The following is a 24,423-nucleotide window of genomic DNA, read 5'->3' as shown; positions in this document are numbered from 1 at the left end:
ACACGATAAAAAGGAAATAATTAACAGAGAGAAGATACTAGGATCAAGAGAAGTTGAGAAAGGCTTCGGTAGGAGGAAGGATTTTAGTTGAATTCCTACACTGAGTTCTGAGTAGACCTAATGAATTAATATTTAAACTCTGAACTAAAAATTGGAATGAATGACATTCATCTGCTGAACCTCAAACTGAATCTAAATATTATTTTTTTTTACTGAACCAAAGTTTTTGTTTGTTTATTTTTACTAAACGCTATTTAGTGAACCAACCCAGATATGCCCAATCCTTGTTCTTTAACCTCGTTGAACTAGAACTAAACTAATCATAATATTTTCTAAAACAAAACTGTATTTCATAGGGTAACATTTTAATGCAAGTCTTTGGTGCTTACATTCCATATGTAAACTGTGCAAGTTATCATCCAAAGCAAGGAATTTTAAATGACTTGCAGTTAGTGAATAAATGTGGATAAATATGTGTTTACAGATGAATATTTTACAAAAAACTCTTAAAAATAAATATGTAGCAATTTTGCTCTTTATTGCATATATACACACGTACATACACTCATATATGTGTACATACTTGTATGTATATATGTGTATGTGTTTGTATATGTATGCATATGTATACTGCTGTTTGGTATTTGAATTTTAAGCTCATTTTTGTGGTAATAGCAAACTAAACATTTATGTTTTTGTTATATATTTTTAAAGTACATACACATATAATTAAAGTTTTATTGATGCTATTTTTATCACTGTAATCATTCATGGGTATAACCTCTCACTCCCATCCACCTGGCGCAGTCCCCTTTCACATCGAATTGAATTGAATTGAAGGGCAGGGTATGTCGGAACTTGTAGACAAGTACGCTGTTTAATTCCATGAGAGCTCTGGCTGTCAGCAGATGAGGGGGATTCAGACACAAAGGAAACAATTGCTTGCTGGTGTGCCCATCAGCTTCAGGAACAAGGCAGGGTTTAAGGCTGATTATAAAGCAATCTACACACGAATACAGACAACTACAATGCAAATGAAGTACTTGAGCTGGGCTGGTCAGCTCACCTGGAAACTGCTGGCCAAAGCGGGCATCAAGGTTCTTTTGAACCACGCATCCAGAAATAACCTCCCTCTGGGAGAACTGCAAAGTCTTGGTGTCCTCCTACCTACTTTCTCAACAACTTTCCTCTTTATGGAGTTTCTCTTGGCATGATGTACATACCTCTACCATACTGTAACTCTCAATCGAAGGTCAATGAATGCCAAATATGGTGTTAGTGGATAATGAAGATTTCCCCCAGATAACTGGCTTAATTTGGGACTTCCACCTGCATTATGTGTTGTCAAAAGCCTGGAGGGAAGGTCTGTCAAATGCCCTCTCTTCTCCGGACCTTAATTTGATCGTCTACTCATCATGATAATCTAGTCATCATTTCTCGGATGGCATGGGCTTCTTCGGCAACAAAGGATGAACACAATCAATAATCTACTCTCTTTCTTCAAGGATTCTCTAACCCAAGTAGGTTAAAGTCACAAGTGACTTCTAGGATATACTATGCATGTTAACCCTTCTGCAACTTGAAGAATCCAATCTTTTCTACCTTTATAGACAACAGAATGCAAACTCCCTGAGAGAAGGAACTGTTTTTTTTTTCCTCTGGCATCTGGTAGGCACTTAATAAATGCTCATTGGTTAACAATATTAACAATTAACAATATTAATCCCCCAGAAATCCCCCCTCCTTCATATACACTCTCCCCCACAAACTCAGATTCATTTAATATTAGGAGCTGCTGTAGCATAATAGTGGAGACTGTGTAGGAATTTGGAAGACCTGGACTTTCATGATGGACAAACTACTTCATCTTTCATACTCTAAATTTCTTTTTTCATTTTTTTTAAATTAGAAAGTTGGATAAAATGACTTCAAAGATCTTCCAGCTCCCTGTTGTTGATCTTGTGACCCCCTCAAAGACGTTGGCAATTCCTGAGCTGGGGGGTGGGGAAATGATCAGAGTGGAGTTTTCAGGGAAGCTTTCCTCCAAGAGTTGAGTTTAGAGCAATGAGAAACAAGTGGAAAATATACGTGGGGAAAAGAAGGGGTAAATGGGTAGAGAAAGGGAAAGATGATTTTAGGTTTCAGTGAATGGTTTTAAGTGATCAATCAATAAGTATTTAACTACCTACAATGTGACAGGAACTGAAGGTAGCATGTCTAGGGGTTTGTATAGGATCCTGGCACTTAATAAAGGATTTTTAAATTGAACAAATCAGTCATACTTATAGTCCTAGCTAGTTACTGGTTAGCTATGGGACTTTGGATAAGTCACTTCTTAGTTGTGTGATATGAATAATTATTACTGACCGAGTTGTTAGTTTTTCACATTTTCACATAAGGTGCAGTTGGTGTCTGGTCTGATGTCTGAACATGGCTTTTCTCCACTTGGAGAACGAGGTGCTCTTCAGAGAACTAGGATAACACGATAAGGAAGCCACTAGAAGTGAGACCGACTGCAGAACAGGTGTAGACATTTTGTAACTAGTTCTGGTGTACTAACCTCTTGTTAAAAGTGAGCTCTTTGATCATCTATAGAGGCATCCAAAAAGTCCATTCAGTTTTACTTATGGTCTCTTGGTCTAGGTATTTTGGGGGGAGCTCAGGGACCATGCTAAAGTAAGAGGAACCATAACTCACTGAGTTTGAAAGGTCCAGTGGGCTTCTTGACATCTAAGTTTCATAACCATGGTAACATACATGCCATGAGTAGAGACTTTTGGGATTTGGGAGTATCCTTCCTGAACCCAGGCCAAAGGTAGCTGAGGGTACTGACATGAGTAGTCATGTCATACCTGGATATAAATTAAATTTGGCGGGACCAATGTTATGTAGGAACTGAACCTCCCTCTCCCCACCACTTCAGGGGTCTATGTATGTGTGTGTGTGTGGGGAGGGGGGGGGGGGGTTGTGCTTCCAGGTATTGAAAGAAGTATTTTTGTTCTTGCTGTATCTTTAGAGTAAATATCCTTATAGAAAAACCAATCTAATTTTAAACAGAATTGGGAGGTGCTAGTCACTGAACCTCTAATAAAGGCAGGGGAAACTGCAAAGGAGCTTGAAACAATGGCAGTAGAGAAGAGATAATCCAAGGGCTCAGGATACCCGAGTACCCCTAGATGGACATGCAAGGGGTCTGACCCAGAGAGAGTGAAGCTTGAGTCAATCGCACTTCAAAAGAGAATTATTTTTATTAGCCTTACTTCATCATTCAAATGCTTATTCTTTTGGCAAACACCTATTTTCATCGGGGTGGGGGGAGGTACCTCTTTTAGTGCACACATCTGGTGTAATTACTTATCAGGTAAGGAGTATTGTGTTGCAGACAGAGCGAGAGTAGACTAAGCATACGTGTTCAGCATGAATTCAGCTTAATGACTTTTCCCTCAAAATAGAGTAAAGAAAGGAGGCAAGTCTGGAATAAATTAGTGATTAAAAAATCCCATCCTGACACCAAAAAAAGCATCATCTAAGAAATATCAGTAATGAAGCCTTTTAGAGTGGGTTTTGCACGAATAGCTGTATATGCAAAAATCCTTGTTAAACTCTGAGTCCCCGCACTCTATAGGCAGTTTCCATACTAATTAAAATTCTAACTCTCAGTAAAAACAATACTTTCAGAGTACATCTTTAGTTAATCTTTACAATTTCCTTAGCTAGGCTTTGAGAAAAGTCTACATGGTATTAGCAAAATCTGGGAAGCGAATGTTCTATTATTCCAGGAGTCTGCCTGAACACTCCAGATCAGATACACGAACAGCTCTGTAACCACTCTAACAGAGAGAACAAAGGCTGGGATTTCATTTTTGAAAAATCCTTTTAAGTAGTTTTCTTATCTAATACAGATTTCATGATCAGGGTTATCTATTGCACTGGTGTGTGTCTCTGTTCTGAGTTGGCAGGGCTGGGTACATGTCATCCAAACCCACTAGTTACCCTGCTGTCATGGCACTATCTGGCAGAGATATGCCATCGTGGACTTTATTCACTAACATTAAAATTTCTCAGAAGAATGATTTCTGTCTTATTTTCCTATTTTGTTTTTTTCATCTCTTTTGCTGCTTAAGTTTATTTCCAGAAATGTGACTGCTCCTAGAAATGCAGGATGTTTTAGATTTGCTGCTTTGCTAAAATGACTTCAGGACTGTCACATATACCAGATGCTATGGCTACTTTCCACTACAAAAAGTCTGTGTTTTGCTCTTTGGTCCCCTTGAAGGAATATGCATTTATAATCAGTAATTTCTGAGTAAATCAGCATGGTGTAGTAGAGAAAGTGCTGGTTATGAAGACCTGAAGAAGGCCTGGAATTTAAAAAAAAAAATCCTGCTCTAAGGTTTTGCTAGATGTGTGAGCCTGGGAGTCACTTAATCTCTTGATGGCTCAGGCAATTCTCTATGACCTGTCCACTAAAGTTGTGAGATCTGCTTGGCAGTGAAACTTTCCTGTGATGATGAATAAAATCCCAGATACTTTAGTTATTCCTTAGTAATCATACATATATACATAAATGTATATATAATACGTATGCATATAAATATAAAACATGCAAATACATACAACCATACATACATATATAATATACATGTTATATCTTTGATAACATGCATTTAATTTTTAAATGCAAGTTTACTAGGCAACCAAATAGTAACAAAAATATACATACATGGTTATATACATTCACATATATACACAATAAGTATGTATATGTGTGTATATAGAGAGAGAGGGACACAGACAGAGAGGTGGGGGTGAGACATCAAAGGACTTGCCCCATGTCACACAGCTAGGATAATATAAAAAATGGTACTGGATACCAGTCTCCCTGACTCCTAGGCCAAAACACATATTTTGTATATACCGATAGATGCACACACACACACACACACACACACACACACACACTACACATATACACACAGATTATAAATATATATAATACATACACGTGTATTTATAATATATAGCATACAATTTATAGTACACACGCACATACACCTGTGTGTTTTGGCCTGGGAATCAGGAAGACTGGTACTCAGTACCACCTTTGTTATATCCTGGCTGTATGACAATGGGCAAGTCCCTTAACTTCTCCCTGTCTCATACAATCCTATAAAACTCATTAAGTTGTAAATAAGTTGCGCTTCTACACTGATACACGAAGTTCCTCACTAGGCACTCCCTATACCAATGAAATTACAAATCTGCCCCTCCCCCATGTATACACACACGCGCACACACGTGCATAGGGAAACAATATCTACAACTGTGGTTTGAAGACCACCAAGAGTTGCTTCCCATATTGAGAAAAACTTAGTTAAAACCACCGAGGTGTCCAACAATGTTCCATCTCGTACTGGTTGGTCTCTCTGTAGGCTTACAGCCAAATGAGACATTGTGCATGCAGCTTCAGGAAATCTAGAGGAGAAACTGTAGCTATGTTAGCAAAGAAACCTATACACGTTGTTCTGAAGAACATCATTTTAGCAATGTCTGATGTCATTGAGATGAAAAAGAAAGAACTGCTTGGCCAGGCTTGGAGGCAATATACTCATGAGACTCACAGTACTGTTTCCCTCTTGCATTCTTGTGTCTATAAGCTTTCATTAGTAAGTGCTTTAAAAAGGTTTCTGTGTTAAATTGTATGAGCTTTTTTGTTGTTAGAAGGGGGCCAAAGACATTGAGGGATGATGTCTGGACTCATATGTGAATTGGATTTAAGTGAGGCAGAAACACACAAACTTGTCGTCATCACTCTTTCTTCCAGAGTCAACAAAGTCCAGTGGCAGGCCAAAAATCAGGATTGATGATAGATGGGATGCAGTGGCTGCTGTGCGTGCTACCAATTCTTGGAGCCACAGGGGAGAGTTGGGAGAGAGGTGGGCACTAAAGGTGGGTGAGCAGCCCTGAAAAGGGCTCAGCAAGCCCTCACAACAGAGGTGCTAGTCCTCCCTGAACACTCCATACACATATAAGCTTTTGTTAAGCACCCATTAGAAGCAAATAGGTAGCAGGGTTGGCTCCCCCAACCTTACTTCTATTTGAGTTCATTATCCATGTTCTAGTTTACCTTACCCCTCATCTTTTGGATGACTACAGGGGTCACATAAGAGCTAGCAGCAAAGCTAGGCTTCCCCTTGGCTTCTGTGATTCCCAAACCGGCATCCTTTTTAATGGGCCATCTTCATAATTTACATTTAATACTGTTTCCTTCCATTCAGTGACTGCTGTCGCTTGAGGCTTTGTTCATTTCAGGTTTGCTCTAACATAAAATAGATTCACAAGCCTTGGTTCCTAGGTGGTCTCTCTAAGGACTGGCAGGGACTCAAAATGCCTATCAAGTCCAACTCCACTATTTTACAGATAGGGAAAATGAGGCCCAGAGAGGGGGAAGGGCCTTGCCCAAAGTTGCATAGGGAGTAAATGGCAGGATTAAAACTCAGGACCTGAAACTCCAAGTTGTGTTCTTTTCACTGTACTAGGCTGCCTTCCCATGACAAAAGTGCCCAAGTCACTCAGACCTCAGTGTCTCTTCACATGCAAAAAGGACAGAAACATGGATGTCTACCTGACCAAAATGGATTTTAATATCAAAATGCTATATGTGTTTGCAATGTTTAAATTTTCTAAGAATATTCAACATTTAGTATTTGAAAGTATTCAGACTTTGAAAATAAGCAGCTTGGCATTATGGAAACTGTGATGGGTTAGTCAGGAAGTTATACTTCAGTCATTTCAGTCTTATGCAACATCACATGACCCCACTTGGGAGTTTTTCTTGGCAAACACACTGGAATGGTTTGACATTGCCTTCTCCAGCTCATTTTGCAGATGAGAAAACTGAGGCAAACAGGGGTAAGTGAGTTGTCCATGGTCACACAGCTAGCATTTGAATCCACTTTGAAATCAGGAAGAAGATTCTTTCTACTTTAGGCTTAGCACTCTATTCACTGCCCCACTTAGTAGCCCTATATCAGAAAGACCTGGGTTAAAATCCTGCTGTAGACACTTGTTCTGGGATCAAGGACAAATCACTGAATCTCTGGGTTTCATGTAACTCTCTTAGACTTATCTACTAAGTATAGATTTATCTATAATATTTAGATAGAAAGAAATTCATAAGCCCTCACTGCTGATACATTCATCATCCTAGTACACTTCCTGAATTATTGGATGTTCCTTCTAAGCCAGGGCAAATGAATGACTGAATTCAAGAAATACTGTACCATAAGCTTCCATGTGCTTGGCAAGAATGCAAATAAAGCTTTGGGTCTGAAGCACTCAGCAGCATTCTCCTAGGGAAAGGAGAGTTTAAACAAGGAAGCTTTCTAGCTGCTTTCTCCATCTTAACTCAGTTTTCTGTGCTGATCTTCCACCTCAAATAAATAGCCAGCAAACAACCTTTCGCACTTTTTTTTTTTAAATGACACTGTTAGAAGGCATCTTTTCATACTTAATGGGTGGTTAATTTTTTTTTTTTTACTCAGGCTTATGCAGAACTCAGGACCAAACTTTTTTGTATTTCTGTCACCCCAATTCTTTTGAATAGCTATATTGCACATGCTTCTTGTGGGTTTCAGAAAAGCCAAGATCCTAAGGAAAAGAAAAAAAAAACCTGAGAATCACGAACCGACATGAACCAGAATGAAAAAAGAAACCAGAACCACCTAATACCGGAATCACAGAGCTGAAGAGTTGTCATAGACTCCAAGCCCTCTTCATTTCACCATGGTGGAAATAAGAAGTCCAGAAGGGTAAAGTCGCTGTTTCAAGGCTAGCAACAAGGGGATTGTGCGGAATCCTTTTCTACTTTTCTCACTGTTTCTTCCTCATTATCCCAAGTTTTCAAATGTTATTTGCATTATTTTTTCACGAAGCTACTGCACTGAAAAGTGACCCAAAGGACTCAGTACTGATGAGTTCTGGCCACTAGTCTTAAAGTGTCCTATGCCAGCTCATTCTACTTTGCCAGGAAATACAGGTCTTTAATCCAGCTTTTAGGGAACGCCAACCTACCGGGAGGGGGAACATTTTAGACCTACTTTAAAAAGGGTGGAGGGGGAAATTCGTGTGTTAATTGGCTCATATTTAATGGGAAACAAGGCCCTCTTCCTTCTCCCCTCCCCCGCCTGGGATTGGGGGGACCTGGGCAGGAGACAATTAGCGAGAACGGGGTCAATCTGCTTTCGCGGGTGACCTACATTTGCTTCCACCCCACCAGAGGGTGGGATTAGCCGAGGCGAGCACGTCCACACTCGCGCCATCCTTAGAAGACTCGGGTTCCTGCACCCTGGCACTGCCAAGCGCCGGGGGTCCAGAGCTGGGGCGGGGGGCGGGGGTCCTCAGGCCTTGCCTCGCCGCCCGAGCCGGCTCTCGGGCGGCCGTGGGCCGGTGGGCACCTCCCCGGGCCGGCTCCGGCCAGGCTTTGGGGGAAGGTCCTCGGGGCGCGGGAGCGGCGCAGGCACCGGCCGGCGCACGGCCTCGCCCTCCAGGTGCCCGGCGGCCTGCAGGGCGCAGAGGCGGCGCGCGGCCGGGCGCTTGTCCAGAGGGGCCGCAGCCCAGCTCCCCTCCAGTCCGGGCCCGCTCCTCCTCCTTGCCTCGGAGGAGGAGGAAGGGAAAAGCAGAAGGAGGAGAGCGGCCCGGCCGAGGCCCAGCCGGCGCGGGGGGCAGGGCGCGGCGCGGCGCAGGAAGGGGCCGGCGGGCTCGGATCTCCACCGCCCCCCGCGGGGACTCATTGGCCGGCGGGCCGTGGGCGGTCCGGTGAGTGGCGGCGGCGGCGCCGGAGGGGGCGGGGAAGGGGCGGAGACATCGGCGCTGATTGGGCGGCGGCGCGGGGGTGGGGGGAGCCGGGGCGGGGTCGGGGGCGGGGCCGGCGAGGGCCGCCCGGGAGCTCCGGTAGAGAGGAGGCGCCGGCGGCCGCGGAGCGGAGTTGGAGGAAGCGGGGGGCCGCGAGCTAGCGGCGAGCGAGCGGGAGGAGGGCGGCGAGGCGGCGGGGCCACAGCGCGCACGTCCGCCCCGGGGCTGTCCGTCCGTCTGTCTGCGGGAGCGCGGAGCCGGGCTGCGGGAAGGTAGGGGAGCCGGCGGGCTGGGCTCGGGGCGTGTGCGCGCTGCTCGGTCTCTCTTCCTGTCCCCCCGGCGGCGGCGGCGGCGGCGGCTGCGGGCGGGCGGGCGGAGGCTGCGGGCGGGCGGGCGGCGTGCGGCCCCTGCCCCGCGCGGCCCCTGCCCCGCAGCCCGGCCGGGTGCGCGCCGTCGGCGGCCGAGGCTCTCCCCGCGCCCCGGGGGCCTCTGCGACCTCCACACTGCCCCCGGCTCCCCCGGGCTCCCCGGGCTCCTCTCGCCGCTTCTCCGGGGCTCGCGGCGGCCGCTGCCGGATCCCCAGCGCAGGAAAGAGCCGAGGGAGCTGGCCCCGCGCCCCGGGGGTGTGCACGGCTGGCCGGGGCGGTGTAACCTCCCGGCCCCTGCCTCTCCCGGGGTCCGGGGAGACCCCCCGGGCGGCCTTGTTGGGCCCTGCAGGACCGGGGGGAGGTGGGTGCTCCGGACCGACCCCCAGACGTCGTTCCGCGGTGCAGACTGGAAGGCCTGGTCAGCGAGCAACATGGAGACGGGGCGGGGAGGAGAAGCGAGCCGGGGCCCCGGAGCCCCGGGCCGACCGGCGTCGGCGCCTTTCCCCGGAGCAGAGAACGATCCTTGGGGATCTGGAAGGAGCCGCCCCCCGCCTTCCCCCCGCTCCTCGAAAGGCGATCCCGGCTTTGCAAACAGGATGCACTTTTGCAAGCGGCTTTCGGGCGTGATCCGGGGGAACGAGGGGAATGGCCGTCACGGGGCGAAAGCAGAAGCGCAGCTCTCCCGGTGTGCGAGGTCGGGGCACCGTGCTGGCCTCTGTCTGCGCGGCCGCCCTCGGGACAGCCTCGGGTCCACCCTCGGGACAGCCTCGGGTCCACCCTCGGGGCCACCCTCGCGGCCACCCTCGGGGCCACCCTGAGACCCTGCGCGGCGCGTGGCCGCAGGCTCGTGCGTGAGTAGCTGGGAGCTCGTCCTTTTCCGGGGTTTTTTCAGCCAGAGAGCAGCTGGACCCAGAGAGTCCTTGGCTTTTGAATGAAGTTGAGGAGGTCGTGGCAGCGTGCGTGGCTGGGCCCCGCGTGGATCAGGACGAGTCGGGGATGGTGCTAGCTCCCTGTGGCTTGTGTCAGCCTTTTAGCTCTTCTCCTGCAAATACAAAGGCTTGCCGACTTGCACTTTTCCGGTGGAATATCTGTTTTAAGTCTTAAGATGTGTTGTTTCAGAAAGCTCTTCAAAAAAGCAATAGGAAAGTGAACTCTGCATCTGTCAGAGGTAAGAGCTCGTTCTGTAAGTGATGAGGAGGGCCTTTTCACTGTCAGCAAGCATTTATATGGTACCCACTGTGTGCCAGTGTCTGTCATGGACGGATCCAGTGTTATGGAGAAAAGGATGTTTGGAGTTAGTAGTTAGGACATGCACATGGTACTTCATTTTCATGTGATACTCCTAGAAATCCAAGTTGGCTGGCTTCTAGAAGCCAGTATTTTACTCACCAAAGACCAGATATGTTAAACGTAATCTTTTCTCCCTAGAGGACCGTGATGGTGTGGTCCAGTGACCTTTTAGTCTTGGATAATTGAGACTAGAGTTTAGGATCTAATTGAAAAGATAGACTGGAGCAGGCTGTCTTGCAGAAGTGTTGAATAATTCCGCTGCTGACTCTTAGTAGGAAGCTTTTATTTGCCAGACAGTGGTAGACTCCAGAGGGACACACTGCTTTTTCCATTGGGATTTGTTAATTCTTTCTCTTGACTGAATGGACTAGGAGATTACGTGTTCCCTAGAGGATGGACTAATACTGGTTTTAAAATGGCTACAGGTTTTAATTTTATCACCTTGACTTTGGGCCTGCTCTTGAGTTGCAAAATTGTAGTCTGGGAAGACAAACATCTGTTGTTTCCTGTGTTGATATCATTGTATCTTTTCACATCTGGAGTAAGTGACAAAATAATTAGTTGCCCATTGTTTGATTGGCTTGATTTTTTTTTGTTTTTTATTATGTTTTTGGTCTAAACTATGTTGGTGCATGATACTAGAGAACCATAAATTGTTGGTTTTAGAAAGCAGAAGTAGTGTGTATTGTCACAGATAATGCATCTCGTGATTGCTGCTGGCAGGTTTCGGAAAGTCTTTATCCAGAGAACATTTGTTTTAGTGTCTTTTCAGAGCAGGGGACCTTTTGGGAGAAGGAGGGAGAAGTGAGTTCTTCTCAGATTTGTTTGTGGTGGGTTTACAGGTTGAGGTTTAACTTGTAGTGCCCACTTCATTATCCCAGTCACTATTTTAAATATTTTTCTGCTTGTAGCCATTTTCACTTTGGTATGCTATTAACTTTTGGGGTTAGTTCAGGAAATTTTTGAAAAGAGTCTATGACAAATGAAATGGTACAAAGACAGGGTCAGAAAAACACCTATTTTAGATTCCTTTTTCATTAATAAGTTTTTCTTAGGCTTGTAAATATGTAATTTTAAATGAAGGTGCTATTGAGCAGATTATAGAAATTTCGTTTGTAGATATTTAGGCAGGTGAGAAATGCCAGTGTTGTATTTTTGTTGGTATTATTAAGATCATTATGAATAATCTGCAGTGTTTGAGGTGTAGGAGGAAATGCCTGTTGATAGGACTGGATGCCTGCTTGTATTCATTGTTCTCCAATTTTCCTAACCAGTTTTTTATGCCACTAATAGACAAAGAAAATAGAGGTGGTGATAATAAAGTACTCATTGATTTAGTTTTCCCTCCCCCCGCCCGTTAGCATGTAAGATAACAAGGAATTCTACAACCCTCCAACAAAACCTAAATTGTAACTCAGGTTTGATATCTGGGTCACTTGTCACAGGATTTTTTTTTTTTTATTCCTCTCCCTACCTGCCATGTTCTTAGATACAGTTTCACAGTGTTTCCTACTTAAAAGGAAGGAAATCAGAGGCTATTATCTACATTCAACCAAATAATAGGAAGATAGCATTCTAAGAAATCTGCTTCAGTTTGTTTGACATGGGTTAGATTTTAAAGAAATGTTGAATCAGTGAAGTGTGGCTTTTTCTTTAAGGAAAAGAAAAACACATCTGCTAATATCTGTCTCCGAGTGCCTTATATTCTATAAGCACTATTTTTGGCTTAAATGTATACCCATCGTTTTGACACAGAGATGAGTTCCAATTAAAGATGACCCCTACAATGTATGTCTGTTGCCTTTTTTTTTTTTTTTTTTGTCCCAGAGGTCATGGTTGAAAGTGAGTGGAAATTCCTTCAGTCATAAGTTGTAAATGAATAAAACTCAGGTGGCTTGCCCCACCCTGTTTCTCTTTGGACTTAGATGATATAGAAGTGAGGTGATTGGCAGGAGTTAGGGCTATGAGTAGGCAGCTGCCTTTGCTCCCAGGTTGAACAGTGGTGACATGTTTGAGTGCCTTTGGGTCACCATGGTGACCTCGTGAGAGAGGGACAGATCCCCACAGGAGTGGCTCTAATACTTTGACCCCGGACTCCTCCTTTGACTTTCACATATTACCTTTTCCCCTTTTTTGGGGCGGGGGAGGGGTTGGTCAATTGAGGTTAAGTGACTTCCCCAGGGTCACATAGCTAGAAAGTGTCAAGTGTCTGAGGTCAAATTTGAACTCAGGGCCTTCTGACTTCGACTGGTTCTTTATTCACTGTGCCACCTAGCTGCCCCTCTTTTTCCACTTCTAATGGAGAATGCTAGTTAATGAACCAAATCTGATATCCTAGAAAGAAATTTTAAGTTAAACCACTGTTCTGGCATTCAGCAGGAGGAAAGGTGGTTGTCATACTTAGAGAAATTGAGGTGGGGGGCAAGTCTTTGAACAGAAAACATGGAAGCAACTTTTGCTCTAATTAGGTGATAAGAGCAGAAGTCCCATTCTGTTTCATCTAGGGATTGCTCTGTGGAATAACTGTCTTTTTCTTGGTGCTCTAGGCATGGACTACGTAGTCACAAATTGGGAAAGTTATATCCCTTGTACCATTCCCAGGTTCTAACCATGTAACTCCTGATGGATACCTTATGCTATCTAGCATTTCCTACAGTAATGAGTGTGCTTATCAGGCCATCTCCTCAGGTAATTAGTAGACATTTATTAAGCCTGGGGACACAGTTTAACATATAATTACCTATCGTGTTGGTGTATTATTCACTAAGCACTTCACTTGTATTGGTCTTGTTTGACCAGCTAGATTGTACATTTCTTGAAGGCAGGGCTTCTTGTTAGCCAATTAGTATCATTTCCTGGCAAAAATAGTGGTGTAATTTGCCATTTACTTCTCCATCTCATTTTACAGATGAGGAAACTGAGGCAAATGGGGGTTAAGTGACTTGCCCAGCATCACACAAGCTAGTAAGTGTCTTGAGTGTGGATTTGAACTCAGGTCGTCCTGACCAAGGCTGGCACTCTATCCACTGTGCCACATTCTCTTAATATATCCCCTTATTTACCATAGTAATTCCAATTATGCCTGGCGTGATCTCATTTTTCTAAGTTTGAGATAATTCAGTAGGTTTCTTAGTGTTGTGAATTTGGTTTCTTTCAATTAGCTGTCCTGGTGTGTTGAGATAGAGGTGCAGTGAGTGGGCTGTAAGTGAGAGAAAGTGACATTGGAGTCAGGAGGCCTGGGTTCAACTCAAGCCTCTGCTATTTACTAGTTGTGGGACCTAAAATGGGGATAATAATAATAGTGCTTACCAAGATTGTTGTAACAAAAGTGCTTTGTAATTATTAGGTTTGTATTTAATAAGAGCTTAATTCAAGGGAAGAGATGTATATTCAGCCCTACCCAGCATAAATTGTTCTGAGCAGTGTCATAGGGAAGTAAGGTATCCTGTAATCAAACTGTTGTTTGGAACCCTATTGTAAAAATCATTTGGCTAATTACCCATTTATAATTGGTTATTAGGCGGCACAGTGAATAGAGCCATTTCCTTCATTGTACAGATGAGGAAACAGGCAAGCAGGATTAAGTGACTTGCCCAGAGTCACACAGGTAGTGTCTGAGGTGAGACTTGAACTCTCAGGTCTTCTGGACTCCAGGCCTTAAACTGTATCTGTTGCCACTCCTAGCTGCTCTCAGCTAGGTTGTAGACTTCTGTCAGAGAGAGATAATATATAATAAGCCTGGGAAGAGGTATTACTTTGCTGCCAGACTGTGAAGGCTTTTCAGTGCTTTACTGAGGAATTTATATTTTATTTTAGAGGAAATCAGGTACCAGTGGAGCCAACTGGGTAGGAGAGCAACATGAGCAATCCTTTTATGCTTTGAGAAGTATCATTTTGGCAGCTAATTGGAGGATAGATTGGGTTGAGGAGAGAGGCTGAAAGCAGAGAGACCAATGAAAAATCTTGGGTCAGTAGTCCATGAAGGAGGTGATAAAGATATGATTAAGGTTGTTATGAGTGTAGAGAATGGAACTGATCTGAGAGAATTTGTAAATGTAGCATCTGTAAGGCTTAGAAGGTGTTTGTATAATTGAGGATGACTCTCAGGTTGTCAGTGAGTTGACTAGAAGAAACCTGGGTCACTTGGAAGGAAGATGGTGCCTCCAACAGAAATGGAGAAGTTAAGAAGGAATGGTTTGGGAACAAAGATAATGACATCTTTTGGGACATGTTGAATTTGAGGTGCCTATAGGACATCTTTCTCGAAAACAGAGACTTTGTGACTGGGTGATTTTGATTTTAATTATTCTAAAATAAATGTGTTTGAAAGGTCCTAATTCAGTCTGAAATTCCCTTATCTGATCACAGTCTATTGTCATTCTACCTCTCCCTCTGCCTTCTTCATCTAACCTATAACTTCTAATCCCTTGACCCCATGGTTCTTTCCCAGGCCATTACCCTTGCACTTTCTACACTCTCATCCCCTTTCCATCTTGACCCCTTGGTGAACCAGTTCCACTCTACACTCTTCTTTTAAGTCCCTTGCCGCCTCATCTTATCTCTGATCTTGCCTAGCCAAGTCTTAACCTTGGATCACTTCCACTTTCCTCCTACACACATGTTGCTGAATGAAATCAGAGAAAAATCATGAAACTATGCTGAGTCTATTACAAGGAATTCATGGTACATAACCCTACACAGAATCTTGCTGTTGCAAGGCAGTTCCTTTTATATTTCTCTGATTTCACTATTTCACTCTCCATAGAAGCTCCCCTAAATCTTTTCATTCCTCCTCAAACCTCTCACGACTGCCCTCCTCCCACCCTCTCAGCTGAGATCTTTGCCTATTATTTTACTGGAAAAATTGAAGTCATTCACTGGGAGTTCTACCCATCTCACATGACCTACATGACTGCTGCCATTATCTCCTTCACTTGAGTCTCACGTAAAGAGGTGACCCTTATTACCAAGGCTAACCCCATCTACATGGCCAAATGATCCCATTCCATCTTGTCTTCTCCCTAGAAGGTTGCCGCATCTCTCTCAATTGCTCCCCTCTTCTCAATGACTTTCAGCCTCTTGTCTTCTGGCTTCTTCCCCACTTCCTGCAAGCATATCTATGCCTCCCCCATCCTCAAAAACCCTCACTTGATTTATCCATCTCCACTAGCTATTGTCCCATTTCTCTTTTACATTTCATGGCTAAACTCCTTAAGAAGATTATCTATAATTGATGAATCCACTTCTTTTCCTTTCATTCTTACCAGCTTTCTGTTGTTTGACTTCTGAGTTCATCAGTCACCTGAAATTGCTCTGTCCAAAGTTGCCAAAGATCTCTTCATTACCAAGTTTGATGGCCTTCTTTTCAAACCTCATCCTTTTTGACCTCTCTGCAGCCTTTGACATTATTGATCCTTGATACTCCCTTCTCTAGATTTCTGTAACACTGCTCTGTCCTCCGTTTTCTTCGTTTTTTACTGTGTGGCTTCTCCTTCATCTTCTTTGCTGGATCTTCATCCATGTCATGGCCACTATGGGAAAGAGTCCCCCAGGACCATGTGCGGGTCTCCTTTCTGTCGGCGTCATCATTGTCTTCCTTTTTTCTTCCTTCTTTTCTTCTCCTCCTTTCTTCTTTCCTTCTTTTCTTTCTTCCTCCTCCACCTTCTTTCATCTTCTTCATTGCCATTGCTGTCTCATTTTGTAAAGGTATTGTCAGCTCTCGTGTAATTAATTATCTCTGTGCTTATGACTCTCAGATCTACTTATTCATGTTACAGATCCACTAATCTCCAGATGAAACTCATTATCCCCTCACACCCACAAACTGTCTGCCCTTCCGAATTTACCATGGAGGGCACCAGTATCTCCTCCCAGGCATCCAGGTGCTGCCTCATTCTTTATCGCATCCCATATCCATTATTTTTCCAAGTGCTATTGATTTTACCGTTGCAACAGCTTTTGTGTACACCCCCTTCTTTCCTCTCTGCCCTGATGCAGGCCTTCATCACCTCATGCCTAGACTATTGCAGTAGATTGCTGACTGGTTTCCCTTAAGTCTTAAGTCTTCTCATCCAATCCATCCTGCACCCTGCCTCCTGTCAAATTAATCTTCCTGAAGTACAGGTTTGTCCATGTCACCTTCATACTCGTTAAACACTGGTGGCTCCTAACACCTCTGAAATCAAATATAAAATTCTGTGTTTGACATTCAAAGCTGTTTACTAGGTAACCCAGTCCTAAATGCACTACCCCACTCTCCCCAACACTGATCCAGTGACTTTGGCCTTACTGTTCCTTAAACAAGACACTGCCTGCCTACTGCAGGCATTTTCTCTGTCTGTTGCCCATATCTGGAATGCTCTCTCTCCTCCTCCTTGCCTCCTGTCTTGCTTTAAGTCTCTGTTGAAATTTCATCCTTCACAATAAATCCCCACTGATCTCCCCCCTCCACCATGAAATGTTAGTGACTGCCTATTGATTATCTCCAGTTTATATTGTGCATATTTTCTTTGTCCACAGTTACATGTATGTTGTCTTCTCTATGATTTAGATTGTGAACTGAGAACATAAGCTACCTTTTGCCTTTTTTTGCATCCTCAGCCCTTAGCATGGTGCCTGATACATAACAGGCACTCAAAAAATGCTTATTGACTGACTATGTGTGTGTGTGTGTGTATCTATATGTATAATTTTAAAATTTACTGAGCATTTTAGAAATGCTAATTTATGTGCTATGAAAAGGTAATTGACTGCACTTTGAAAGACAGGTTTTGAAGATGCAAGAAATTGATTGTTTTTTGTATTGGCTCACTCTTCATGTCACAGAGATTTTTATCTTCCTTTGCTTTGTGCTCCAAATTCTGCCCTTAAGTATGTGTATACAATTTATAGTGCATTTTAGATAGATCTGTGGTTAATCAATATGCAAAGCTTGTATTTTGAGACTTTGAGTCAGTGTTTCTTGTTATTTAGTAACCTCCCTATTTTATTCCATATTCTGAACTATTCTGGTGTGTTTTTTAGATGACATTAAACTTGGCTTAATTTGGAAAGGTAAAAACGTGCTTTAATATTGATGATGGGGTGTGTGTGTGTGTGTGTGTGTGTGTGTGTGTGTGTGTGTGTATGTGTGTGTGTGTGTGTAAACCAGAATTTCTTATCATTTTAATGGTGAGATAATACACATTCTCTAGCTAATGGTGTGATGCGCCCTCCAATGTTACCGAAGTTTAGTCCAATCTAAAAGACTGAAGCAGAAGTGGACTGAGGGGACCCACAACTTGTACGTTAAAATTAGACCAGAGCAGATTCCTTCTTAGTGTGTTGTGTTCATCTCTAGTCTTTGTCATGCAGTCTTAGAGAAGCAGACCACAAGCCTTGGCCTTGAAGTTGTGCAGTTGAAATTTGAAAGGATCTCCCGTTAGCTAACTGACACTCACAGAACAGGGGATCTTTTGCACCGCAGTGACATACTGTAACTCCTAAGCCAAATAAACTTAATTGGGAAATATTTAACAGAATAAATAAGAGGGCAATAAAACAGTGGTAATATTATATTTTAAAACAAAGTCAGTACGTGGCCTGCGGGGATCCTTATGTATGAGTTAAGAGCCCCTGTTTCTTTTTGAGTTTGACCTCAGACTAGCTATTTGATTCTGGGCAAGTGACTTAATTTCCCTTGGTTTCAGATTTCTCATCTATAAAGTAGGGATTTCTAGATTGCGTGGTCTCTAATGTCCTTTACAGCTTTAAATCTATAAGCCTCTGAAAAGAACTTCGAATATTAAATTTGAATAAAAATTACTTATTAGACATCTATGATAGTAGAAATGGCATTGCATGGCTCTACAGGCCTATTTTCTCATTGTGCCTCAGCAGCTCTTCATAGCTGTGGGACTGAAGGCCAACCTTTCCTCCCCATAATTCCCTCATTTATTAAAAATTGGATAAAACTCCTTGCTATTGTCCATGACAGGTGACTATAGTGAAGATCAGATGAGGTCATGAATATAAAGTTATGTCATTGATACCCATTAACTATTTGTTTTGGTCATACCTACTCAGTTGGGGAAGATGTTGTCTGAGTGCCTTACGAATATGCTGCCCTTGGGTCAAACTGTTTTGAAGAGTCTTTACAAACCACTGACCAATTTTTAAGGCTATTAGACCATCTGGAGTACCAGCAGGAGCAGTGTGAGGAGGAGTTAGAGGTGGTGGTCCAGTGCTTTAAATAGTGATAACGTCTAGGATTCTGGATTCTCTAATGCCCCTTGTCTTATATGAAGTTGGAGGGAGGAATCTTTTCCTCCATAGCTCAGGTGGAAAACCCTGACATAACATCTCAGGAGGTGGCAGCAGGAAATAATAAATGAAAACTTCTATCTGTGTTGTGCTTTAGAGGTCGGAACTTTACATACAGTATCTCATTTGAGCTTCAGGTTGTTCAGGGATAATAATCTCGATTTTCCAGATGAGGAGACTAAAAGAGAGGAATAATTTTCCCAGCATCATGTCTAGTGAGGATCAGAGGTGAAATGTGAACCCAATTCTTCCTGACTTTAAGTCCAAAATGGGAATGTAGGGGTGGGTGGGTGGGTGGGGTGAGGGTCACCAGACTTCCAAGAGTAAAAAGTATTGGAACTTTACTTATTTCCTCTGATTTGAAGTTTTTTCACATGCCAATAACCAGTTTTAGCATTTAGTATTTCGGACTCCCCTAAGTTCCACTCCTTTGCTACCTTCCCCAAACAATTATATAGCTACTGGGATCTGTAAACTGAGGCACTACACTCTGGGAACCTACACACTGAAGCTGTTGATAGTGAGCTAGAGCCACTCTTGGAGAACTGGCTTGGGCAGCCAAACTAGTCAATGTGGGCCCCAGGGGCTCCATGGGAGTAGGAATAACAGTCCAGAGAAAAAGGAAGACTTCAGGGCAGCCTGTCCCACAGCCTCCTCCATTCATTTCTTAGAATTAGAGTTAGAAGAGCAGAGCTTCTTAACTGTGATATGTGTAATAGACCTCTGGGGAAGTTTGCAGGGGGGCCCCATCTCAGAGTGTTTTTCAATGCTTATAATATACAGGATCATAAAGGAAAGCAATTATATAGAAATAAAGATGTAATTATTTCCCCATAAGAATTCACAGACCCTCTGAAATCTATGTGGATGCCTCAGGGATGGGATGCAAAAAAAGTCCCCTGTACAAACCTTAAAGTTATCTATCTATCTATCTATCTATCTATCTATCTATCTATCTATCTATCTATCTATCTATGTGAGCTGTTATTATTGTCACCTTCCTTGCAATCAAAATATATCATCCAAGCGATCAAGCGATCTATGACTGGAAAAGGAAATAGGATACAAGAACAATTGATAACAGATGGTCCACCTACCTGTGTCATTTTTGCTGCACATAAAACTGAGAGACATAAAGGAGTGTCCCCAGCATGGCGGCTAGACTCTAGGAAGAGTTTACGGGAGTACACAAACAATAGACAAAATGAAGGTAGGGTAGAACCAGGATGACCTGGGTTCCAGCCCTGTCTTTCTCTACCTACTTACATGAGTCCAGACGAGTCACTGAATCCTCTAGGTGGGCCCAGCGACTACCTCGGACTTACTGAAGTAATAGAATTTTGGTGGCAGGAGCTCCCTATGTTGTCAGCATCATAGTGTGTTCATATATGGACACAGAGATGCACAGGATGAGAAGGCATGAATGGATTAGGACTTGCCCTGTGCAAAGAAGAGATTCTTTGAAGTCTGCAAGTATTAAGGCATGCTGGCTCCCTCCATATGCAATTGTTAAATCACTGCCTACCATAGGCATGAGAGTATATAGGAGATGAGTTAATATTTACTGAAATGACCTCTCTTTGTTTAACAAAGAGCCCACTTTTCATGAACGACAGAATCATGAGAAAGACCTGTTGAAACTGCAGTCAGTAATGCCAGGACTCCCAGTAGTGGCCCCTTTAGGGTCTTCTGATAACAATCCGAGGCAGAGAAGGTTCTCATTTGTATTTGCTTCTTTTTAGTTAAAAGAAAATGGTAGGTGTAAAAGAATAAACAATTATTTTTTTCTTCAGCATTTACTAAGCACTGTGCTGGATGCTAGAGATAAAATAGAAACAGCAAAGTGGTCCTTGCCTTCAAAAAACTTATAATCTAAGGAAGGAAGAACATATGTTTATGAGGGATGGGTGGGGAGGAGTGTTATGGTCTGGGAAGCCAGGGATAGTGAGTGGAGCCTGAGGGGAATTGATTGATATATACTTTGTGGAAATGGTCACGTTGAAAGTTGGGAAAAGGGTAGAGAGTGAGATGGAAAGGGAGGCAGGGCAGCCTGTGGAGGATCTGGTTGGAGCTAGATATAGAGATTTCTGGCCAGTCAAGAGTTCAGGGTGGCAGGGCAGGATCTGTAGTACCCATTCTGGAGCTAAGGCACATGCATTTTGTGGAAAATGGATTCTCCTTTGTATGTTGCACTTCTAATTTCCATGCCTGTGGCAATCTACAGCTGGGCAGGGACTCCCTCCAGTGGCTTTTGGCCTTCTGATGGAAAAAAAAATTCTCCACCTCTGCCTCCAGACCCTTGGAGATATGAACATTTTTATGAGTTCTAGGCCTCCATTACAGCGGCACCCTGAAAGTTAGGTTCTAAAAAAGTGACTTTTGTTAGTTTAGTTGATTCCCCAGCTGTCAAAAAACAAAGTTGCTCTTTGAATAGATATTGGACAAAGGAGTTTTTCACCCTTATATAACCTGATAATTGCCTTTATTTTCTAATTGGTGGGACTGAGACATAAAACAATATAATACCAGATAAATGTTCTTGCTACGCAAAGATTTTCATGTTAGTATTTTTTTTGTAAAACATGTAGCGATCCTAAGATTGCTATTGCCTTCAGAAAGGGCTAAGATTTTAACAGTGGAAAGATGAATATTGTTTGAAATGTCAGCATGTAATCATTTAATTTATAATGAGATGTTTAAAAAGAGATAAAGATTTCAAATGGCTGTGATACTGAAGTTTTAAAATGTGCCTTCAATCTGATATACTTAAATAGTTTTTTTATAAGTCCATCTCCAGGCTTTGAAACATATTCTTTCCTCACCTCTGCTTCTTAGAATCCCTAGTTTTCTTTAGAGCTCAGCTTACCTGACACTTTTTACGTGAAACCTTCCCTGATATTCTCAGCTGTTAGTGCCCCCACTCTACTACCTTATACTTTTTAATACTTTTTTTATATCCTTACACATGTACAAGCCACCTCCCTAATAGAATCTGAGTTTCTCAAGGTCCAGGAATATTTAATTTTTTGTTCTTATATGCCCAGTACATCGATACTTTCAAAAAATTTGTTGTTTGATTGAATATAATAGGATATTGAAATTAGAATGATATATAATTTCAATAAATACATAAAATTCAATATATAAAGCTATATATTGAATATATGAATGTATTTATATAAGATATATTTATAGTGTACAAATGCATATTCTGTCAATAAAAAACCTTTTCTTTACTTTTTTTGTGACTTTTAGAACTGAAATGTTCCAGGTTTTAACTCTATACAAAAAGTAAAGGTACAGAAAAACAGGTAAAATGTGTGCATTCTATTGAAATTTCAAATGCACAACAAAGTTTGAAGTTAATGAGTATTCTGTTTCTTCTTTACTAGGTAAAGCATGTGTGCAAGGTGCAGCTGTAAGATCTTAAGACCAATGGACAGTCAGTGGCAAGAGCATCACCACGGATGGCATTTGACTGTGAAATTCAATTAAATGTTTGCAGCCCAGAGAATTGAGCAAAGGAGCCCATCTGAAGGGAGGAAGTGGCATACGTGCCACACCTTGGATGGAGGACACATGGGCAGTAGAATGGCAGATGACCTCTGTTTTTAAATCTTTGAAGAATTCAGTTTTAGCCTTTTCTGGAATGACTTTAGGTGTTTTAAGACACTTTCCCCAGGCTCTTCTCACATAAAGATAATATAACGAAACTCAGTCGCTGAATGGTAACATTGGCAAAAATGAGTGCCGAAGGATACCAATATAGAGCCTTGTATGAGTATAAAAAGGAACGGGAAGAAGATATTGACTTGCATGTGGGGGATATATTAACTGTGAATAAAGGGTCCTTAGTAGCACTTGGATTCAGTGAAGGAGAAGAAGCAAAACCGGATGAAATTGGTTGGCTAAGTGGCTTTAATGAAACAACAGGGGAAAGAGGTGACTTTCCAGGAACTTATGTAGAATACATTGGAAGGAAAAGAATCTCACCTCCTACACCAAAGCCTCGGCCACCCCGACCCCTTCCTGTAGCTCCAGGCTCTTCCAAACTGGAAGCGGATAATGAGCAGCAAGGTCAGTACTGAAATGACGTGTACATGCGGGCTACCTTTCTGTTAAAGACAGCTGTTAAATCTGTATCTGGTCATGAAACCTCTGGTGGTATGCATCGTTTCTTTTCCTTAGCATCTTCACCCAGAGGCCCTGCGTGAGAACTGGTCATTGTTATTGCAAACCTACGAATAGGAATATTTTATGTTATATTAGTGGAAATGCTGCTTACTGTGGATGGCTTTAAAACCCTTTCCCTACTGGCACAGTAGGATGTAATTCTTGGTCCTCTCCAGAGGAAACATTAAATACCTTCTCAGTCATTAAGTTTTTATTAACTGCTTATTATGTGCTAGACACTGTGGATACAAAGAAAAGTGAAACCACACGATTTCTGCCCTCAAGGAACTCATTTTCTAATGGAAAACAATATGCAAAAAAAAATGGACATGATATAGAATGTAAATTGGAATGTCAGAGGGAAGGCAGTTCTTACTGTAAAACTCATGGTATTTGGCTAACCAGGAATCTTAGAGGTGGGAGCCTTTCTAAGAGTTTGCCATATTTATCATTAGATTATTTGTAAGGGAAAATGTAGAGAGTAATAAAATGACCACAGAATTCAGCACAGAAGAAACCATTGTTTTTCTAACCCTGTATCTACCTTTTGGTTTCCTGTCCAGAAACGCTGTGGCTGAAACACAATCCTGTAGTTAATATAAATGGGGAAGCTTTATTTTCCTTAGATGCAGTTTTTTTCATGGTATTAATACATATATTCTGTTTGGGTAACATGTGGAGAAACCTTTGCTTTAAAAAAATGATGACTGAGGCCACTTTTGACTCAAATGGTTGATCAGAGATTGATTGTTACTGACTTTTTACTAAACCAAAGTAGGGTTATGGCTTCTGCCTTGCCAACCTTGTGATTTAAGGCTTAAATTTTTTGCTTCATCGTATAGGAAAGAGCCTTCCACTTGGGCAAACATTGTAGAATTAATTTGTGCCATGCTTGAATATCTCAAGATAATTTTTGCATGTTTTGCTTTTTTTTCATCCTTTGATTAAAAAGGAAGTGTGTTTGCCCAAGTGGCATAATGACTTGCACTGTACGTGATTTTGCAATAACTTCTCTGGAAGAGCTTCTGATGTAGCTAATGGTGGACTATACTGCCTGTAATAATGGATTATTGTGTCACTGACCAAAGCGAGTGGACGAAAGTGGAAGTACAGGAGGATAAAAACTGCTTTTTAGCCCAGTTATCTTGCTAATAAGAAGTGAATGAATAGGACATTTTTTTAAAAAACCAATTATGAGAGTCATAGGAATTTGCTGAATAATTAATAAAATTTGCTAAGCCATGCCAGAAATTGTTTTTTTCCCCCAAGAAAATGCTGCCTTCTTAAACAATGTAAATTTACACAGTTATGTTCAAGTAATGCCCACTACTGTAAGACTAATCACAGAACTTATTTCTGATTGTCTATAAGTCAAAAAGCAGTGAGAGCAATAAAATATTGAGCTCAGTCTGCTGTTCAAAAATGATTTGTATAATTT

At 42.5% G+C, this 24,423-nt stretch overlaps 1 protein-coding gene across 2 annotated transcripts in view; it reads left to right on the top strand.

The window, feature by feature from the left end:
- Nucleotides 1-8,942: 8,942 nt before the first annotated feature.
- Nucleotides 8,943-24,423, top strand: part of PIK3R1 (phosphoinositide-3-kinase regulatory subunit 1) — a 97,955-nt gene continuing 82,474 nt past the window's right edge. The window contains exons 1-2 of one of the 2 annotated variants that reach the window (XM_072606457.1): nucleotides 8,943-9,125; nucleotides 22,205-22,889. In XM_072606457.1, coding sequence (XP_072462558.1) covers nucleotides 22,538-22,889 — 352 coding nt within the window. In that variant the 5' untranslated portion in view covers nucleotides 8,943-9,125; nucleotides 22,205-22,537. The remainder of the gene's footprint in view (nucleotides 9,126-22,204; nucleotides 22,890-24,423) is intronic. The other variant, XM_072606458.1, reaches the window with a different exon arrangement.

The sequence above is a fragment of the Notamacropus eugenii genome, chromosome 4 (assembly GCF_028372415.1).
Source record: "Notamacropus eugenii isolate mMacEug1 chromosome 4, mMacEug1.pri_v2, whole genome shotgun sequence".
NCBI lineage: Eukaryota > Metazoa > Chordata > Mammalia > Diprotodontia > Macropodidae > Notamacropus > Notamacropus eugenii.
The sequence above is the reverse complement of the archived record's forward strand: the minus strand, read 5'-3'. Positions and strand labels throughout refer to the sequence as shown.